Source organism: Marmota flaviventris, chromosome 2, assembly GCF_047511675.1.
Source record: "Marmota flaviventris isolate mMarFla1 chromosome 2, mMarFla1.hap1, whole genome shotgun sequence".
In the NCBI taxonomy this organism is placed as follows: domain Eukaryota; kingdom Metazoa; phylum Chordata; class Mammalia; order Rodentia; family Sciuridae; genus Marmota; species Marmota flaviventris.
Window position 1 is genome coordinate 160,548,685 of NC_092499.1, and position 22,270 is coordinate 160,570,954.

At 35.4% G+C, this 22,270-nt stretch overlaps 1 protein-coding gene across 3 annotated transcripts in view; it reads left to right on the top strand.

The window, feature by feature from the left end:
- Positions 1-22,270, top strand: part of Dzank1 (double zinc ribbon and ankyrin repeat domains 1) — a 79,089-nt gene that overhangs the window by 40,969 nt on the left and 15,850 nt on the right. For all 3 annotated transcript variants that reach the window (XM_071607365.1, XM_027920896.2, XM_071607366.1), the window contains 4 exons: positions 386-478; positions 12,709-12,828; positions 13,858-14,022; positions 15,357-15,564. In XM_071607365.1, coding sequence (XP_071463466.1) covers positions 386-478; positions 12,709-12,828; positions 13,858-14,022; positions 15,357-15,564 — 586 coding nt within the window. The remainder of the gene's footprint in view (positions 1-385; positions 479-12,708; positions 12,829-13,857; positions 14,023-15,356; positions 15,565-22,270) is intronic.

Below are 22,270 nucleotides of genomic sequence, written 5' to 3' on the forward strand. Positions count from 1 at the left end.
CCAAACAAAATTATTGGAAACACAAAGAAGCTGGTCTCGAGTCTTTCTGTTTACTATTTATGCTATGAAACGGAGAGCCTACTGACCATCAGACTTCTCCCATTGGGTGATGGGGATGGGAAACCTTACATATCAGTGCATAATTTTTGAATGTCCTTCAAAGACCAAATGAATACTATTTTAAGTTTGTTTGGGATTTTGTTTCTTTTAAAACTATGTTAATTTATCTGATGCTATTTATTGTTGTAATAATTCCTAAACCAATCTAATCTTGAGGACCTTAGTGTTATAATAGGGTCTAGAGCTGGATGACTAACTACAAAGATTGCTTGATGATTTCTCTGCAATGTTATTTGCTCAGTTGTTCTTCTTCTCTGTTGATAAGGAGAAAGTAGTCTGCCGCACCTGTGGCACAGGGAATCCTGCTCACCTGAGATACTGTGTCACCTGTGAGGGGACTCTGCCTTCAGCACAAGAGGTAGGTTGACTGTATGTGCCAATCCTATATCTGGGGGCTACTAAATGTTTGATATTGATGTTAATAGAGAGTTTAATCTGCAGTGGGGTAAGAAGGCTCCTTCACCCAAAAAACCTTCTCATGGTAAACTAAAAGCAACCTTGCTATTTGTGCAGAGGACTTTATTATTTATCAATACATACTTGTTCTCAAAGTCTCAAAGAGAATTCAGCAAAATCTACAGTTTCCTAAGAACTTTGCAAGGTCAGCTGGCCGTAGCATGTGGGGGAAATGGACCCATCCACATTTTAAGTACAGACAAGTATGTCTCTGTTGACTATCTAGATGCAAATGCTGTTTTTAGAAATTAGGAACATTATAGCCCCAGTTCTTAGGTTTCCTGCCAGCCTATTTTGGGTGTTGAAATGAAAGAATAAGAGAATACGCAACTTAAATACCATTAATGGTTTCAGTTTAGATGATTTATTTTACGTTCATAAAAGGTTTTTGATGAGATTCCAGGTGACTCTTGCTCTGGCCTACCAAGAAGAAATTGGCATTTAATAGCCAACCTAGAGGAAAAAAACTTGCTTCATTTGGGCTACTATATGTATTTTCAACTGTGGGGTTTGTTCTCATCTTAAAGAGATTCCCTGGGAAACTAGACAACATGTGATGATTAGTGTGATTAACATGATTAGCATCAAAGAGAAGTATGTTAGTTCCCTAGAGATGCCAGATCAGACCACAAACCATTTCACAGTTCTGGAGGCCAGAAGTCTGAAACTGAGGAGCAAGTCCTGGAGAAAGAACTGTTTCAGCCCTCTTACAAGTAGCTTTACAAGTAGCTTCTTGTAACCTCAAGCTTCCCGACTCCTAGATACATCCCTCCAGCTCCTGCCTTTGCTGTCACATGATGTTCTCCCTGTATCCCTCCACATTGCTTCCTCTGTGTGTCTGCCTCTATGTCATGATTTCCCCTTTTTATAAGGACACTAGTCATACTGGAATAGGGCCCACATTAATGACCACATTTTAACTTGTTGACCTCTGTAAAGACACTTTCCAAATAAGGTTACATTCTGAGGTATTTAATATAAGGACCTCAACATACATTTTTCTCAAGAGGCAATGGAAGCAGTGGACAAGATACCTGTGGGGTGTGTGTGTGTGTGAGTGTGTGTGTGTTTTGCTGGGGATTGAACACTGGGCATCACAAATGCTAGACAAGTGCTCTACCACTGAGCTACAACCCCCACCCTGGTCAAGATAGCTCATGCTATGAGGTTGTAACTAATCACTTGACAGTCTTAAGACCTTGATTTGAAGGAACTTTGTTTTTAGATTTATTGAGCTAGGATTAATGTGCAATAAAATTCACCTATTTAATTGTAGAGTTTGATGGATGTTGGTAATTATATATAGTCACTTCAACTACCACCATGAGGAAGACATTGAACAGTTCATTTACCATAAAAAGTTTTATCATGCCTCTTTGGAGTTGAGGCCCACCCCCTAGTCACTAATCCCAGAAACTGCCCATTTCTTTTGACACTATAATTTTGCCTTTTATAAAAATTTGTAGTTTTTTTGTATTTAATTTCTTTCACTTAGACTGCTTTTGAGATTTGTTCATGGTGTTGCATATATTAGTATTTTTTAAAATATTTTTTAAAAATTTTGATCATTGAATAGTATTCCTCAGTATGGTTATACACTATTAATTGATTCACTCATAGGTGCTTGTGCTGTTTTCAGTTTCAGAATATTATGAATAATGCTACATTCACATAAAAGTCTTAGTGTGAACCTAGTTTTTTTTTTTCTTTTGGATAAATACCTATGAAGTATTTCATAATTTTATTAAATAATGCTTCATACTGTTGTCCAAGATGACTACACCACTTTACATTCCTCCCAGCAATATACAAAAGTTCCTTCCAGTTTTTCTGCATAAATACCAACACTTGATATTAATTGGGCATTTATTCATGATAGTCTCTTTTTTAAAAAAATTTTTTTTAGTTGTAAATGAACACACAGTATCTTTATTTATTTTTATGTGGTGCTAAGGATCAAACCCAGTGCCTCACAGATGCTAGGCAAAAACTCTGCCACTGAGCCACAACCCCAGCCCGTGATAGTCCCTTTTTATCATTTTAATGTCTATAGGCTCTATAGTGATCTTCTTTCTCTCATGCCTGATATTTGTAATTTATATATGTGTGTTCTCTCTCCTTTATTCTTTTTTTTTTAAGAGAGAGAGAGAATTTTTTTTTAATATTTATTTTTTAGTTTTCGGCAGACACGACATCTTTGTTTGTATGTGGTGCTGAGGATCAAACCTGGGCTGCACACATGCCCGGCGAGCGCGCTACCGCTTGAGCCACATCCCCAGCCCCCTTTATTCTTTTTCTGTCTGTTTGGCTACAGATTTGTAAATTTTGTTGATTTTTTTTTCCTAAGAACCAGGTTCTGGTTCATTGATTTTGATTTTTCTCTGTTGTTTTGCATTCTGTTTTTCATTTTGTTTTTCTATTATTTCTTTTTCTTGGGATTAATTTGTTCTTTTCTCATTTCTGAAAGTGAGAACTCAGATGATTAATTCCATATTTTTTCTCTTTTAAAACACAAGCTACAGATTTCTAAGAACTTCTCCAGCAGCATTCACAAATGTACTTATGTTGTGCTTTCACAATAATTTAGTTCAAAATTTTCTAATTCTTGTATGATTTCTTCTTTGACCTACGACTCATTTATAAGGTGATTGTTTAATTCTCAAATTAACTTTTCCTAATTATCGTACTTTATTGATGTAAAATTTAATTAAATTGTGGTCAGAGAAGACATTCTATATGATTTCATTTTTTTAAATTAACGAGATTAATTTTATGGCCAGCATATGATTTAACTTGGAAAACATACAAGGTGCGCTTGAAAATAATGTGTTGTCCTATCATTGTTGGGATAGTATTCTCTAATATCAATTAATTATAAGTGGATTGTTGTATAGATCTTATGTTATTTTTATACTATTGTCTAGTTCTTCTAGCGAATATTGAAAAAGGGGCATTAAAACCTTCAACTACAGGAAGCAAAAGACCTTTACACTGAAAACTGTAGAACATTGATTAAACAATTTGAAGATGACACAAATAAATGGAGAAACATCCTGTGATTGTGATTGGAAAATTTAATATTGTTAAAATGTTCATACTAAAGATTCGAGATGGCATTCAGGCATGGTGGCACATGCATGTAATCCTACTGAGGCAGGAGGCTCACAAGTTTGAGCCCAACTTCAGCAACTTAGTGAGATCCTGTCTCAAAGTTAAAAATAAAATGGGTTAGGAATGTGGCTCAGTGGTTAAGGGTACCTAGGTTCAATCCCCAGTACAAAAAAAAAAAAAAAAGATTCAAGGTGGCAAATAGGGGAAAGGCTGCATTTCCGTTTGCTCTGTGACTTTGGATTCAAGCAGCTGGAGTACTTCTTACTGAGCTGCTAGGAATCTACAAGGATGCTATAAGTTCATCAGGTAGAGACTAAACCCAGCCAAGAGATAGCGCATCTTGTTCCACACGCAAATTAATCATACTCAAACTTCAGCAATGCTTTAATACAAAAAACAGAAGAGACAAACTAAAAACCAGGCTCCAGCTAGGAACAACTGGGTGGGGGGTACTCAGGTCCCACTCATGGACACCTACTCAAATAGAAAAATCAGAATTAACACCAAAATTATTGATATCACACCTAAAAATTGTCTCAATCTAGATCAATCTAGGGCACTTTGGCAAAAGAAGTCTGTGCCCTAAAAAGGCTCACACATAAGAGTGGAAGAGAAATCCATCCCAACAGATGCATAAAATCCAACACAGGAATAAGGAGATAAAGATATTGAAAAAGAACAAAACAGAAATCTTGGAAATGAGAGATGCAATAAATCAAATAAAATGTTCAGCTCAACATCTTAATAGAGTAGACCATACTGAAGACAGAATCTTAAAACTGTAAGACCAAGTGGCTGACCTTGAAGATGCAGACAGTATGAAAGAAGATAAAATAAGTAACCATGATCGGCATACAAAAGAACTCTAGGACAACAATAATAAATAAAATTTAAGAATCATTGGAATTGAAGAATGTTGTGAGATGCAGGCTTGTAGCATGGATAACCTCTTCAGGGAAATAATAACAAAAATTTCCAAACCTTGAAAATGAGATGAACATCCAGATACAGAACTGCAAATAGACAAGATCAAAAAAGAACTTTTCCATGACATATTACAATTAAAATATCGAACACATAGAACAAATATAGAATTTTTTTAATATTTATTTTTTAGTTGTAGGTCACAATACCTTTATTTATTTATCTTTTTTTAAAAAAATTTTTTAGATGAGTAGATCTTTATTTTATTCATTTACTTATACATGGTGCTGAGAATCAAACCAAGTGCCTCACACATGCTAGGCAAGCGCTCTATCACTGAGCCCCAGCCCCAGGCCCTATTTATTTATCTTTATGTGGTGCTGAGGATCGAACCCAGGGCCTCACATGTGCTAAGCGAGCACTCTACCACTGAGCCACAACCCTAGCACAAATATAGAATTTTTAAGGTCACAATAGAAAAAAATGTCAGGCCATATTTAGTGCAAGCCAATCAGATTACTTCTGATTACTTCTCAGACAAACTAAAAAATCAGGGAGAGTTTGGAATGATGTGTTCCATGCTCTGAAAGAAATAACGGTCAACTAAGGTTGCTGTATCCATAAACTATCCTTCAGAATTGAAAAACCTTTCAAGATAAGCAGAAACTAAAGAATTTATGACCACTAAGCTGGCACTACAGACAGTACTTCATATAGAAGATATAAAAAACACCCAAGAGCTCACAAATAGACCAATATCATTTGAAGAGCAGCTAAACAAACAAAAGGACCAAATTAAACATTAGAAATAAAGTAAAAGGAATTAAACATCTCTCTATAATAATTTTGAATGTAAATAGACTCAATTCCTAGTTAAAAGAAATAGGCTGACAGAATTGATTTAAAAACCAGACCCAACTATATGTTGTTTGTAAGAGATTCACCTTATAGCAAAGTAATCTACAGGCTGAAAGTGAAAAGATGGAAATTGATATACCCAGGCCAACAGAGTCTAAAAACTATTCTTATATTCAACAAAGCAGACCTCAGACCAAAATTAATCTGAAGAGAGAAAAAAGATCACTTTATAACAGTAAAGAGAATTATCCAACAAGAAGATATAACAATAGTAAATATTTATGCTCCAAAACATTGGTGTACCTACGTACATAAAAGAGACATTACTTGAATTAAAGATTCATACTAAAAATGTGTATGTATAACCAATGTGATTCTGCAATCTGTATTTGGGGTAAAAATGGGAGTTCATAACCCACTTGAATCTAATGTATGAAATATGATATGTCAAGAGCATTGTAATGTTTTGAACAACCAATAAAAAAAAAAAAAGATTCATACTGACCCCAGTACAATGATACCAGGTGCTTTCAACACACCTTTCTCACCAATAGATAGGTCATCCAGATATTGAACTGAGTAAAGACTCTTGAGACCTAAAAAATATTATAAACCAAAAGAACATAACAGATTCTATAGAATATTTGATGAGAGGATAGTTGAATACACTTTCTTCTCAGCTGCTCGTGGAACCTTCTCCAAAATAGACCACATTTTAGGCCACAAACAACTCTTAGAAAATACCAAAAATTATATAATTTCTTGCACCTTAGTAGAATGAAAATTAGAAATCAATACAAAAAAAATCTATAGAAACTACGTAAGTGATACAGTGTAGAGTGATAAATGCAGAGAAATGTTAAAATTTTAAAATTCTCATGAAAATAATGATACAATATACCAGAACCTCAGGGACACTCTGAAGGCAGTTTTAAGAAGAAAGTGTATAGGTATGATTGGGTACCTAAGAAAATAAAAAAGATTCCCAATAATCTAATGAGGCAACTCAAAGCCCTTGAAAAACAAGAACCAATTCCAACTCCAAAGCCAGTAAAAGGAAGGAAGTAATTAAGATTAGAGCCAAAATCAATGAAATAAGAGAATTTTTAAAGAATTACAAAGGATCAATGAAATGAAGAGTTGATTCTTCAAAAAGATAAACAAGATCAATAAGCCCTTTGTCAAACTAACAAAAAGAAAAAGACCAAAACTAATAAAATCAGAATGAAAAAGGAGATATCACCACAGGTGCCTCAGAAGTCCAGAGTGTCATGAAGGACTATTTTGAAGTATCATTAAGGACTAAAACTCCAGTAAACTGGAAAACCTAGAAGCAATGGATACATTTCTAGACATATACAGCTTGCCAAAATTGAATCCAGAGGACACAGAAAACCTGAACAGAGAAATAATTAGCAATGAGATAGAAGCAGTAATAAAATGCCATCCAATAAAGAAAAACAAAGAACAAGATGGAGTCTAAGCTGATTCTACCAAGCCTTTAAAGAAAAACTAATTCCAGTGCTCCTCAAATTATTGCCAAGAGTTAATAAATAAATGGGAGGGATAGCATCAAATTTAAAAGGTTCTACACAGAAAAGGAAACAAGAATGTGAAGAGAGAAGCTACAGAATTGCTAGCTACTCTTCTGACAGAAGATTAATATACAGACTATATAAAGAACTCAAAAAACTTAACACCAAAAACCAAATAACCCAGTTGATAAATGGACAAAGAACTAAGCAGACACTTCTTAAATAAAGAAATACAAATGGGGGCTGGGGATGTGGCTCAAGCGGTAGCGCGCTCGCCTGGCATGCGTGCGGCCCAGGTTCGATCCTCAGCACCACATACAAACAAAGATGTTGTGCCTGCCGAAAACTAAAAAAATAAATAAATAAATAAATACATAATTAAAAAAAAAAAAAAAAAAAAGAAATACAAATGGCCAACAAATATTATGAAAAAAATGTTTAACATCATCAGCAATTAGGAAAATGCAAATCAGAACTACACTGATCATAGTAGCCATCAAGAATTCAAACAATAACATGCTGGAGAGGATATGGAGAAAAAGGAACACTTTTACACTATTAGTTGGATTGTAAATTAGTACAGCTACTATAGAAATCTGTATGGATGTTCCTCAAAACACTAGGAATGGAACCACCATATGGCCAGTTACACCACTCCTCAGTATTTATCCTAAGGAATTAAAAGTCAGCATACTATAATGATATATACCCATGTTTACAACAGCACAACCCACAGTAGCCCAACTATGGAACCAGCTTAGGTAGTGTCAATGAATGAATGAATAAAGAAAAATGGTATATGATGAAGTTTTATTAAGCAATAAAGAAGAATGAAATTATGTCATTTACAGGAAAATGGATGGAACTTGAAAACATTATGTTAAGCAAAATAAGCCAAATTCAGAAAGTCAAGGACCATATGTTTTCTTTCATATGTGGAATTTAGGAACAAGGAAAAGAAAGTTTGGGGGGAATATCTTATGAGAATCAATGGGAAATCAGTAAAGGAAATGGACCAGGGGAGGGAGGAAGGAAGAGGAAGGGGAAATACTAGGGGCTGTTATTGTCCAAATATGTTATAATATTGTGTGCATGTGCAAATATGTAACAAAGAATCCCACCATTATGTACAACTATAATGCATCAATAAAAAAATGTGGAAAAATTGTTCATACTACCCAGAGCAATCTACAGATTCAGTACAATTCCTATCAAAATCCCAATGACATTTTTCACAGGATTAGGCAAAACAATATTAAAATTCATGTGGAACTACAAAAGACCCAGAATAGCCAAAGCAATCTTGAGCAAAAAGTTAAAAGCCTGATTTATTGCAAACCTATAGTGAATCAAAACATCATGTTATTGCCATAAAAACAGACACATTCATCAATGGAACAGAATGTAAAACTCAGAAAAATAAATCATGCATTTGATTAAGTTGCTAAGAATACACATTGAGGAATGAGCAGTCTCTTCAATAAGTGGATAGCCACATGCAGAGAATGAAGCTAGACCCTTATCTCATATATGTATAACAAATCAACTCAAAGTAGGTTAAAGACTTAAGCATAAAATTTGAAACTGAAAAACTTTTAGGAGAAAACTTCAAGACATTGGTCTGGGCAATGATTTTTTTTATATATATATGACCCCAAAGTACAGGCAAAAAAAAAAAAGACCAATGGGATTATATCGAACTAAGAAGCTTCTGCACTGCAAGGGAGTCAATAAGCAGAATGAAGAGACAGTCTACCAGATGGGAGAAAATATTTGCAAATCACATATCCAATAAGAAAGAGGATGATATTCAAAATATGTAAGGAACTCAAATCAATGGTAAGAAAACAAACAACCTGATTAAAAAATTGGAAAAGGACCTGGGCAGATGCTTCTCAGGATACATACAAATGACCAACAGGCATACAAAAAAGAAATGTTCAACATCATTAATCATCAGAGAAATGTAAATTAAAACTACCACGAGATACTACCTCATGCCTGTTAGAACAGTGATTATTAAAAAAAAAAAGAGAGAGAAAAATTAGCAAGTATTGGCAAGGATAGGAGAAAAGGGAATCCTTGCACATTGTTGATGGAAATGTAAATTATTACAACTGTTATGGAAAACAGTATGGGTGGTCCTCAGAAAATTAATAAAGCTACCACATGATCCAGTAAGCCCACTGCTGGATATTTCTCCAAAGGAAGTTAAGCCATTATGTCAAAAAGATTAATGTCTGTACTCCTGTGTTCATTCAGCCTTAGTCATAATTGCCAAGACATGGACTCAACCTCAATCTATCAGCAGATAATGAAAATGTGATATATATAAACAATGAGGTACTGTTCAGTCTTAGAACAAGAAAGAAATTCTGTCATCTACAAAAAATAGATGAACTTGAAGGGCATTGTGTTAGGTGATATAATCCAGGCACAAAAAGACACATACTGAATGATCTCAGATGTGAAGTGTAAAAACATCAAATTTGTAAGAACCAAGAATAAAATGGTTACCAGGGACTGGAAGATGTGGGTTTGGGGAGATGTTAGTCAAAGGACACAATGTTAGGAGGAATAAATTCAAGAGATCTATTATAGTTGTTGTAATTATGGTTAGTAACAATATATTATATATTTGGAACTTGCTAAAAGACCAAATTTTAAGTGGTCTCACCTCAAAAAAAAAAAAAAAAGGTATGTGAGGTAATACATTTTAAGTGGCTTGATTTAACCCTTCCACAATTGATATATCAAGGTATCATGTCATATACCATATATATATATATATATATATATATATATATATATATATATATATATAATTTTAACATTTCAATTAAAAAATTTAAAAAGAGGGCTGGGGACATAGCTCAGTTGGTAGAGTGCTTGCCTTGCATGCAAGGCCCTGGGTTCAGTTCCCAGCACCAGAAAAAAGAATTAAATTTAAAAATGCTCCCATGGAAGAAAGACCTCCTCCAACTATGCTCCTGACCCAATTTTTTCATCATATACTTTGTTAGGCTGTAAGATTGGTTACAAGATTTCAATATCATATAGGTTCATTTCCCTCTCCTTTCTTCCTTTGTGATTGAGATATATATGTTATGTTTTTTATATAGCATATATGTTATGTGTAACATATATGCACATATCATATATGTGTATGCATGTGTAATACCTATATACATTATAAATCCTATGAAAATGTTATGATTTCCCACCCGTACCTGTGTGTATTTGGTATGAATCTACCTGCTTCTGTTCATTCTTCAGTACTTTTATGTATTATGAGCAGATTTTATAGTTATGTGTTCTTACTCCATTATCAGAATCTATGTACTTAAAAAATATTATTTCTATTACATGTTTTGTTTTTACAAAACTGAGGATGGTATGAGCTGGTGAGTTTTATTAGAAAACACATGTTCCCCAATCAAATCTCGTGTAGTTTTAGGATAACCTTTTGTTGATAGTTGTCTGGTAATGTGGTTTCAAACAAACTTTATATCATTCTTCTATCATGAAATTATACCATATAATTTTCTAAAACACCAGATAATAATAGTGAGGTTGGGAAATTATAAAAATGGAATATACTCATGGAATCGCCCTAGGAATGATCTTGCTGATAGATTTAAATAAATTTCCAATCAAAAGATTTATTTTCTAAGACATTCTTTCCTCAGGTCTTCTGGACTTCTTATGTAAATGGAAAAATAATTTAATTTGATTTTGTTAACTATCCATGATATAATTGTTTCTGGGTCTCTTCTATCAGCAAAATTGTTTTAGGAACAAACCCAAAATTGACTTTGTTTTAAAAATTGTATTTCTACCTTAGTGGTTTATTGGAATTTAGATGTCAGAAAAAGAATATTTATTGCAGTGCCATAGAAGCAACAATGCATATTCAATCTGATAGCTTTATGTTTTTTCTTTGTTCAGCAGCATTAATACGATGTGGTAAGATAACTTTTCTTTTTTTATAGCAATGTTCTATAAAAATCCACTCAAACGTAGATGCATTTCAATGAAAGGTCTGAAGCCTTTGTGTTTTGAAGCCCTGGTTGATAAGATTTACATCAAAACTTTAGCTGGGTGTGTAGTGGCACATGCCTGTAATCCCAGTGACTCAGGAGGCTAAAACAAGAAGATCCAAAGCTTGAGGCATTTTAACATTTTAACAAGGCCCTAAGCAATTTAGGGAGAACCTATCTCAAAATTAAAAGGGCTGAGGATTTGGCTCAGTGGTTAAATGCTCCTGGATTCATTCAATCTATAGTACAACAAAACAAACAAACTAAAAAACAACCTCAACACCACAAAGATGATTGAAATGTAAGGTCTGAAGTGAAAGTTTGCAAGGCATTTCTCCTTTGATTTACATGAAGGAGTCTCTCTAAATGCATAGAAATGAGGATAAACATACATAAAAGGGTTTCTTTTCTCAGATCTCTGAGTGTTAGGGGCTGGTGTGATCTTTCTCTGGAAAAGTTTCTGTTTTAGGATAAGAGTGCCCTGAAGCGACTCAGGATCCATCTGGGCAAATAAAGTTAACTGAAATTTCTGTCTTTGAGGGAAAACTATCTTTAGAAAATATTTTCCCTGGTATGCACATTCCTAGTATTATATATGGAATATGAGGCAGCACATCTGTTTAGTTACCAATTGAATCAATTATTCATTGAGTCAATAAGTATTTGAATAACTTTCATGTACCAAGGTATCAGGTATCGTGCTAGTGGGAAAAAAATGTGAAATTATTGTCCCTTCTCTTAAAAAAAAAATCAGAGTCTATGAAAGCAAGATGGGATGGCAGGAAGATAACACAGAGAATTTGACCCTATGCTAAGCATTCTTATATATATTTATTTGCCATTAATCATCTGAAACCCCCTATAGACCTGGGAGGAAGCTGTGGTATTGATGGGGCTGGGTGAAGTCCTGGGTAAAAGTCAGATTTCAGAATCAGGTGGCCTGGTTCAAATCATGGATCTTTGTGCCCTAGTTTCCCATCTCTGTAAAATTGGGACGGTGATAACACCTCACAGATCACTGTGGGTTAACAGGAGAGTACAGGAGCAGTATAATGTCCACACATAGTAGGTGATCAGGTAGCTGTTCCTGTTACTATTATCCCAATTTGGGAAGTGAGAAAATCTATATGGCACAGTGAGTAAGAAACAGGAGCACAAATTCCAATCTAGATCTACCTAAAAGACTCTTAGAAATTCTCATGAAATCATTCTGTCTCCTTCTCCAAAATAAAGCAATTCTTTTCAGGTGTCACATGTGGAAAATAAATCCACATGTCTCTATGGAAACCAGAAGGCCAAAGGATAGAAGATAAACCTCAGTCATGGCACCTTCGGTAGCTTAGTTCTCTGTATACACTCTCTTGGTTAATGTGACTCTGTTAAGTCAATGATGGGCTTGCTGCCTTTGATATTATAGATACTGAGGGGTATCAAGATGTGGGAGGCACCAGTTTCATCAACTTTCTGTGATCCCCAGGAAGGAATGTGTGCTTTTTGAGCTAATTTATTAGTTGGTAAAATGCATCATAATTTTACCCTTTGGGGTAAAAAATACTCTATTTGGAGGATTTGCATTATTTGGAGGATTTATTCTTTTTGGATTGGGAGGAGGAACTGAAGAATATAGTACTGATCCTGCCTGTAAATGCTGTTTTTTTCACCAGTCGATATGCAATGGAGATAAAACTCCTCCTCCGCCCACCCAGAAAGGAGACACCATTTCTTGCTTCTGTGGTCGCCAGAATGTCTGCGAGGCGTCCTTCTGTGACTGGTGTGGAGCCACAGTGGGTATTTTTAAAACTGACCTTCTTCAGGCTGAGCATCCCTCCACCAACCTAGAGAGAGCCTCTTCTCTCACAGCTTCACTTCTTTTTTTAAAATATTTTTTTAGTTACTGATGGACCTTTATTGTATTCATTTATTTTTATGTGGTGCTGAGAATTGAACCCAGTACCTCACACATGTGAGGCAAGCGTTCTACCACTGAGCCACAACCCCAGCCCAATCACTTCTTCTTTATAGCAAACTTTATATCATTCTCCCATCATGAAATTATACCATATAAATTATACATAAAAATTTTAAAGATAGAAATCAGAGATTCTCTTGTACTGAGACAGAGATTTTTAAAAAATTGGAGATACAAATAAGAGATTTTCTTATATTGAGAATTCTGTCTAATTGCCGTTTTGATTTACATTCCTTTGAGGTTAAACCTTTTGCACTCATTTACTGACCATTGACTGCTCTTTGATGAATTGTTTGTCTACCTCTTAAACAAGACATTCAAAATTATTTATGTATTTATTTAATTAAATATTGCATGTAAATAATAAAAAAGGTTGGAGTGAAGAGTTAGCTCCCTTCATATCTCAGTCTGCAGTTTCTCTCCCTACAGAATTGCTGTTATCCAGTTTCTGAGGAGTTCTTTTAGTCAGTCAGTGCACATATAACTGGTGCTTACTAAGAACACTGATCTATTCCTTTCACTTAGCAATGTATCTTGTTGGCACCTCATCATTCTTTCCAATAGCTTCATAATATTCCATTGTCTGTACATACTGTCATATATTTAGGCCATCCCCTATTGCTGGACATTTAGGTCGTTTCCAGTTATATCTTCTAAAATCATAGTGATGCAGGAGATGGCCTGGAATAGATTTCCTTGAGTACTTGTTCATCTATAGGATAAACTCTAAAAGGTAGATTTGCTAAGTCAGAGGGTATGGGCACATGCTATACCGGTGGCTAGAGGTTGTATGGTATGAGAATAAATTGTAAGTTTAATGTTGTAAAATGTTTTCTATCCCTAGCTTAGAATTCCTGCTACCCACTCTGTTTGCCCTAAATGTGGAGCCAGCAATCACCTGTCTGCCCGATTCTGTGGCTCCTGTGGAATTTATGTGAAGTCCATGGCAAGATTCAGCTGGGACAGCAGCCTAGCAACAGTTGCTGGAGAACCTCACCCTTTTTCTGAGGTAAGGCCTCTGTAGTAAGAACTGGTGAACTTCATCCTGTGAATTAACCCAGGAAAAGAGCCAGTATTAGACCTTTTACATGAACTTGTAAAGAAATGCAATCAACTAGGATTTAAGCACTCAGATGATTTGTTTAAAAATCAAAGATCAAAATATGCATTTGTTCAATGTAGATAAAGGTCTAATAGCATTTGAAAGGCAGTAGGCATAATGCCACAAGGGAGAAATGGATTTCATATACATTGGATAGAATGTACTTCTCTTGAATTTTTGTGGTAGTATTCTGAGAACCTTTCTCTCTACTTTTGTATTATATTTCAGAAAACTTACATAAAGCTTGTAAGATTGTTTTTGCCATTTATAACATCTGGGCTTTTTTTTTTTGTGTGTGTGTGTGTGTGTGTGGTGCTAGGGATTGAACCCAGGGCCTTGTGCATGCAGGGCAAGCACTCTGTCAACTGAGCTGTATCTCCAGCCCCGCTGGGCATGTTTTGACAAAAATCTCATATGGTTATTTTCAGAAGCAATTAAGGTCTAATAACTGGTTCTTGTTAGCCTTTATGAATTTCTCTAAGCTAGGTGAAGACTTTCCAGGTTTCTTCTCATCTCTTTATTTTAAAAAAAACTGATAATTTTTAGAGAGAATGCACATGCACTCAGCACTTTGAATATAGTTTTAGGGAGTTCATCACCTTTGTAAGCCAGATTGAAAGATGAAAAGATCCTGGGACATCCCCCCAGCCCATTTGACACCTTTGTGTAAATGAAACAAAGATGTTCTTTTCTAAAGGCTCTTGACTACCATTAGGCATTTTCTACTTGCCCTCTACCAGAAAAATTGTTGTAATAAATATACAAATGTATGTCATCCACCAGTGAATGGTAACCTTTCTGATGCAATGACATTGTGCAGTGTACAACCTGTACAACACTGTCAGGTTCCTAAATAGGAGAGTGCATCAGAGAAAGTGTTTGTGCCCGGTAGTTGAGTGTGTCGAGATGAGTATTGAAGTCTATGTTCCATTGATTTGTAGAGCTAAGAGTGTAGATATTTTTCATGCCCTTAGCAAGACAGGAAACATTCTTTAATTTCCTGAATCTGAGACAATAAATGGTCAAGGAGATTGAGTGGTTTCATGGACCAGGCTGGGAACTTCTAGAAAGACAGAAACAAGTACAATATGACAAGGGCTAGTAAAAACCCCTTAGTTCAAAAAAAGAGATACTTTTCATTTGGATGAGAATATTTTCTATAAGTAAAATGGAGATATGGATTTGATTAAATTATATTCTAATTTTTATATATATATATATGTTTTTTGCCTTGCTCATAGCACCGATCTGCCTGGCAGCCCCTAAATGTTCCTTTGCCCAGATCTGACACTGGGGCAAAGAAGGAGATGGGCACACAGACGGTTGGCCTGTTCTACCCTTCTGGCAGGCTGCTAGCAAAGAAGGAGCTGGAAATGGTTTCTCAACAGCAGAGACAAGAGAAGAGGAGCGACCACAAGCCTCCCCTCACAGCCATCAGCCCAGGAAGGGGTGAGGGGAAGCATGCTTTCTTCTGGTCAGCAGGAAACGCATTCTTTCTCTGAAAGAGTGTTTCCTCTTTTTTTTTTCCCCTCCCTTTTAGTTTATTTTCATGTATAAAAAGTAAGTTTCTTCATTCTTCTTTTTTCAAGTAATTTTTTTTGTATGAATAATATCTCTTTCTTAAACTTTGAGTACTCTTCTATTTGTAACTCATAGCCCTGTCACCCAGTTCATCACTCACATGGTACATGTGGATTCCTTCTATTGTGTTCTGTTTGTCTGCATGGTTATTATTATCTGCCATTATCTCTTTATTTATTATGGTAAAATTTACATAATATAAAATTCACCATTTAACCATTTTAAAGTGTATAATTCAATACACAGAAGCTTATAACCAACATCATTATCTATTTCCAGAAAATTTTTATCACTCCAAAAGTAAACCTTATATTCTTTAAGTAGACACTCCCCTCATCCACTCTCCCAAGTGCCCACCAGCCATTAATCTTCTCTTTATGGATTTGTCTATTCTGGACATTTCATATAAATAGAAGCATAAATATATGGTCTCTTGTGTCTGGATTTTTTACTTACTGTAATATTTTCACAGTTCTTTTGTGTTTTGTAGCATGTTTCAGTACTCTATTTATTGTTATGACTGAATAATACTTTATCATATGGATATGACATTTTGTTTATCCATTCATTGGTTGATGGATATTTGAGTTGTTTTCACCTTTGGGCTCTTAGGACTAATGCTGCTGTGAACATTTGTTTTTCTGTGGATACAATTGTTGGGTCACATGGTAACATTATGTTGAACTTATATAGGAACTTTATAGGACAATTTTCCATCATGGCTACATGATTTTATATTCTGACCAACAGTGTGTTAAGGTTCTGTTTTTCTTTACATCTTTGTCAACACTTGTTATTATCTAACTTTTTCATTATAACCATTCTAGTGGGTAGAAAGTGATACATCATTATAATTTTTTAAAAATGGACAGCATGCCTTTATTTGTTTATTTTTTTTTAATGTGGTGCTAAGAATCGAACCCAGTGCCTCACAATGCTAGGCAATCATTCTGCCACTGAGCCCCAGCCCCATCATTATAGTTTTAATTAACATTTCCTTGAACTCAGTCTTTATTTTCCTTTCCTTTCCTTCCTTCCTTCCTTTCCATGTGTTTGTATGTGTGTGTACTGGGGATTTAACCTAGGGACACTCTTTCACTCCATTATACCCCCAACTCCTTTTTATTTTTTATTTTGAGACAAAGTCTCACTAAATTGCCAGAACTCCCATTGAACCTGTGATCATTCTGCCTCAGTCTCCTAAGACCCTGGGAATTACAGCATGTGCCCCCATACCCTACTCTGGATTTTGTTTTTATTGCACTGGTCTACATGTCTATCCTTATGCCAGAACCACATTATTGATTACTGTTTCTCTGTAATTACTTTTTTTTCCCTTTTTTCTTCTTTCTGCACTGTGGATTGAACCCAGGGCCTTGAATCTGCTAGGCAAGCATTCTACCTCTGAGCTACATCTCCAGCCCTTTGTTTTAAGTTTTGACATTAGGAAGTATGAGTCCTCTGACTTTGTTCTTCTTTTCAAGATTGTTTTGGCTAATCTGAGTCTTTGAGTCTTTGAGGAATAAACTTGCCATTTCTACAAAGAACCCAACTGGAGTCCTGATAGGAATTGGTATCTTATATTGGTATCTTTTTAATTTTGTCTTCATCTCTCTCTGTCTTTTTTTTTTTTTTTTTTTGTAATGGAGTTGGAACTCAGGAGCGCTTAACCACTAAGTCACATCCCCAGCCCTTTTCATATTTTATTTTGAGACAGGGTCTCACTAAGTTATTTGGGCCTTTCTAAGTTGCTGAGGCTGGCCTTGAACTTGAGATCCTCCTGCCTTAGCCTCCCAAGCAACTAGGATTACAGGTGAACACAACCACATACAGTTAATATTAAGTCTTTTGATTCATGAACATGGGAGGTCTTTCCACTATTTAGATCTTCTTTAATTTCCTTCAGTTTTGTTTTGTAAGTTTCAGGGTATAAGTATCATACCTCATTCATTAACTCTTTATTCTTAAGTATTTGTTGTTTTTGATGCTATTGTAAATGGAATTGTTTTCCTAATTTCATTTTTGGATTGTTTATTGCATATGTAGAAATATAATTAATTTTTAAATTTTAATCTTATTTATATCTTCTAACCTTGCTAAACTTTTTCTTATTATTTATAATAGTTTTCAGTGAGCTCCCTAGGATTTTCTATGTCCAACATCATAGCATCTGCAGGTTGAGAGAGTTTTACTTCTTACTCTCCTAACTGGATGTTTTTTATCTAATTTTCTTACCTAATTGCCCTAGTTAAAACCTCCAGTACACTATTGGATAGAAGTGGTGAGAACATAAATCCTTGTCTTATTTTTGATTTTAGGAGAAAGTGCACAGTTTTTAACTATTAAGCATGATGTTCACTATGAATTTTTCATAGATGCCTTTTATCAGATTGAGAATTTCCCTTCCCATATCTAGATTTTTGTGTATGTGTATTTATCTGGAAAGAGTATTAGGGTTTGTCAAATGCTTTCTCTCCATCTACTTAGATTATCATAACGTTGTTTTTTATTCCATTGATACAGTGTTTTACACTGAGTTAATTTCAGGTTTTACACCAAATCTTTTGTTTCTGGGATAAATCTCACTCGGTTATGATATAATTCTTTTTATATGTTTTTACATTCAGTTTGTGCTGTGTTTTTTTTTAAGAGAGAGAAGAGAGAGAGAGAGAGAATTTTTTAATATTTATTTTTCAGTTTTCGGTGGATATAACATCTTTATTTTATTTTTATGTGGTGCTGAGGATCGAACCCAGCGCCTCACGCATGCCAGGTGAGCGCATTACCGCTTGAGCCACATCCCCAGCCCTGTGCTGTGGTTTTAATGTGTCCTCTCCAAAATTCCCATTGTGGTAGTATTAAAAAGTATGGCCTTTTGGATTAAGTCATGAGGGTTCCACCCCCCAGGGATGCCTCATAAAAGGGCTGACAGGCACTACCCCAGGCCCTTTTTGCCCCTCCATCCTTTGCCATGTGAGAACTCAGCATTTCTCCCCTCTGAAGGATACAAGGCAATGAGTCACCTATGTAGGAAATAGAGACCAACATCATCAAACACCAGACCTGCTGATTCCTTGATAATGGACTTCCAGCCTCCAAAACTATGAGAAATCCTTTCTATAGTTTGTTGATTACCCAGTCTTAGGTATTTTATTATAGCAGCACAAATGGCCTAAGATAGTTTTGCTGAATACGTTGTTGAAGACATTTGTGTCTATATTTATAGGAGATATTAAACTGTGATTTTCTTTCCTTATGATGTCTTCATCTGATTTTGGCATAAGACTAATATTGACCTTATGGAATGAGTTAGAAAGTTTCTCCTCTTTTTTGTTTTTGGTAGTGTTTATGAAGAATGGATATTAACTATTCTTTATTTTTTATAGGTCTATTCAGATTTCTGTTTCTTACTGAGTCAATGTTGGCAGTTTGTGTGTATTTCTAATATTTATCTATTTCATCTGATTTATCTTATTTAGTGGCATATAGATTCCTTCAGAATCATTTTTTTCCAGTTCTGGGGATTGAACCCAGGGCCTCCCACAAGCTTGGCAAGTACTGTACCATTGTACTATATCTTTATCCGCATAATATTTTTCATTTCAGTACAGTTGGTTGTAATGTCCCCTATTTCATTTCTGATTTTAGCAATTTGAGACATCTCTATTTTTCTTGGTCAGTCTAATAAAATTTTTTGGTCTTTTCAAGAATAAATTTTTGAAACTTCGCTGATTGTCTGTTTTTCTATTATGTATTTCACTAAATGACACTCATACATGTTAGGTAAGTGCTCTATCACAGATCCACTTTTCCAGCCCTTTTTAAAAATTTTATTTTGATACAGGGTCTCACTAAGTTGCCCAGTCTGGCTTCAAACTTATGATCCTTCTGCCTCAGTCTCCCAAGTAGCTAGGATTACAGGTGTGTGTCACCATGCCCAGCTTCTAATTTCGTCTTGTAGTATAAGAAGATGTTTTGGATGATGTCTATCTTTTAAATCAGTTGAGACTCCATATGGTCTAATATAGGGTCTATCCCAAACAATGTTTTATATGTACTTTTTTCTTTGAGTAGTTTGAATATGTAATCCCATTATCTTCTGGCCTTCATGATTTATGTTTAAAAATCTTCTGTTATTCTACTAAGGGCCCTTGTATATGATAAGTCTCTTCCTCTTCTGTTTTCAAGATCCTCTTTGACTTTGTTTTTCAACAGTTTGATAATGTTTCTTTCTGTGAATCTTTCTGGGTTTATCTCACTTGGAGTTTTTGAGTATCTCAAATGTCTGAGTTCTTGTCCATCAAATTTGGGAAGTGTTTGACCATCATATCCTCAAATTTTTTTTTCTGCCTCTTACTCTGCCTCCACTCTTGGGATTCTCATGGTGCATATGTTGGTGTGCTTGATAGTTTTTCATAGGTCTCAGGTTCTGTTCATTTTTCTTAATGCTTTTTTTTCTGTGTACTTTCTATTGTTTAATATCAATTGATCTATTTTTTTCCATTTGTTAATTATTACTTATGCCAGTTCAAAGCTATTGTTGAACCTCATTGGTAAATTTTTTAATTTCAGTTATTGTACTTTTCTGCTACCCAATTTTCATTAGGTTCTTTTATATAATTTCTATCTGCTTATTTATATTCTTGATTTCATGAAGCATTACTATCACACTGTAACTAATTTTACCCCAAACCAGTTCTTTTTTCCATCTGAGAATTGTGGAACCAGTAACAACAAGTCCAAGTGCTGACTAAAAGGGAAGGAAGGTTTACTCTTGTCCAAATATAGGAGAAGCAGGGAGAAAGCCTCACAGATCAGCTTCTCCACTCATTGGGAGTAAGAAGCTATAGACACAGGGTAAAAGAAATGAGGGGGAGGGATAGCCTAATCAAAGGGAGGATATCCATGTCTTTTCTGGGAATAGGTAGAAAATTTCCAGGAATTCAGGCATCATGTCTTTTTACTCCTTTTGTGGTTCTTTATGGTAGTTATCATGACAATTATCAAGAATTATGGTGCTGGGGGAGTGTCAGTTAGCATGAAGATGATATTATAATTTAGATGGAGGGTGTCTGGTGGTCACTCTGGCAGCCATCTTAGATTCAACCAGTTTTAGCCAGCTCACCTGAAGAACTGATGTCCTCAGAGATAAACTAGATTAGCATTGGGTGGAACTTCAGCTAGGTCACCTAGGCAGTACAGGAATTAGGACAGAATAACAGTACCTTCTCTTTCTTCTTTAAGCATGGTTTCCTTTTGTTCTTTGAACACATTTGTATTAGCTACTCTGAAGTTTTTGTAAAATCTCCAACATCTGGATGCTATCACAGGTAGTTTCTGTTGCCTGCTTTTTTCCTTGTCCTTTGGTTTGGATTTTCCTTTTTCTTTTCATGTCTTGTAATTTTTTATTGGAACTGGACATTTTAGATAACATATGATATCAACTCACTCAATTAACCTCCCTTCCAGCCTTGTTTGTTTAATGACTAACTAGATCATTTTAGTGAACTTTATTTCACACCTATTGTATGAAGCCTCTGATGTTGGTCTTTGGAGAGGGTAAGCCCTGGCATGTACCCTTTCATTCTAGGATGATGGTGGTTTTGGCAAGGCCCTCCGTGACTATCTTTTTTCCCTGACCACGCCCAGCCCATTAAGCTTCACTTACTGCTGTCTTGTTGCTGTATTGTTTATAGCTATGCTCTAGGGCATAAATTGCTCCATAGACTGATCTAATCCAATTTGGGATCCTTTTCAGGGAGTTTCCTTGGTCAGTATTTAAATATTTTTGTGTGGCCTTAGAAGATTCTTCTTAGCTGTTTATATCCCTGGTTCTAATGAATCTACCAGTCTTCTCGTAATTGCTTTTTTACCATCCTCTGCCTTTTTTCTTTCTTTCTTTCTTTCTTTTTTTTTTTTTTTTGAGATGGGTCTTGTGAAGTTGGCCTTGAACTTATGACCCTCATTTTTTTGAGAGCAGCCTTAGGATTGAAGTTTCCTATACTTTGTTGCAAATGAAATTATTTCCTTGCTTTAGAGGCTAAGCACTCAGCAGAGAGAGTGTACCAATGTAGCTTTTGGTCAGGGGACTTACCTCTACCAAAATAGGACCTGTGATGAATGGGCCAGGAATAGGTTATCTGGACCTGTGTTCTCAGTGTTTCAGATTCAAGGTAGAGCTCCCAGCCCATGGGAGGTGAGTGGGCAGAAAGAGGGAGCCCCCATCTCTTGACTAGACTTGCCCAGAACTTAGCCTATGCAATAGGCTGTTGGGGCAGGATGAGAAATACTGAAATCCTGTCCTTCCTGAGAAGATACTGCAGGTTTGACTTGAAGCTCAGAGGGTAGGGAGCCCTGTATTCCTGGATATATGTATCTGAAGTGGAATTTCCATCAATCTCATTTAAGAGGAGGTGAAAGGATATGGATCATGGTTCCAACACCACAAAAGTAGTGTTCTGAGTTTTAGTATATTTTCTATGTTAACTGCTACTTCATTTGCTGTCTGCCCTTAGAACTATTTCCAGAGAATTTAGATTATGATTGTTCTTTTGTTTTGTTTTGTTTAATAGTT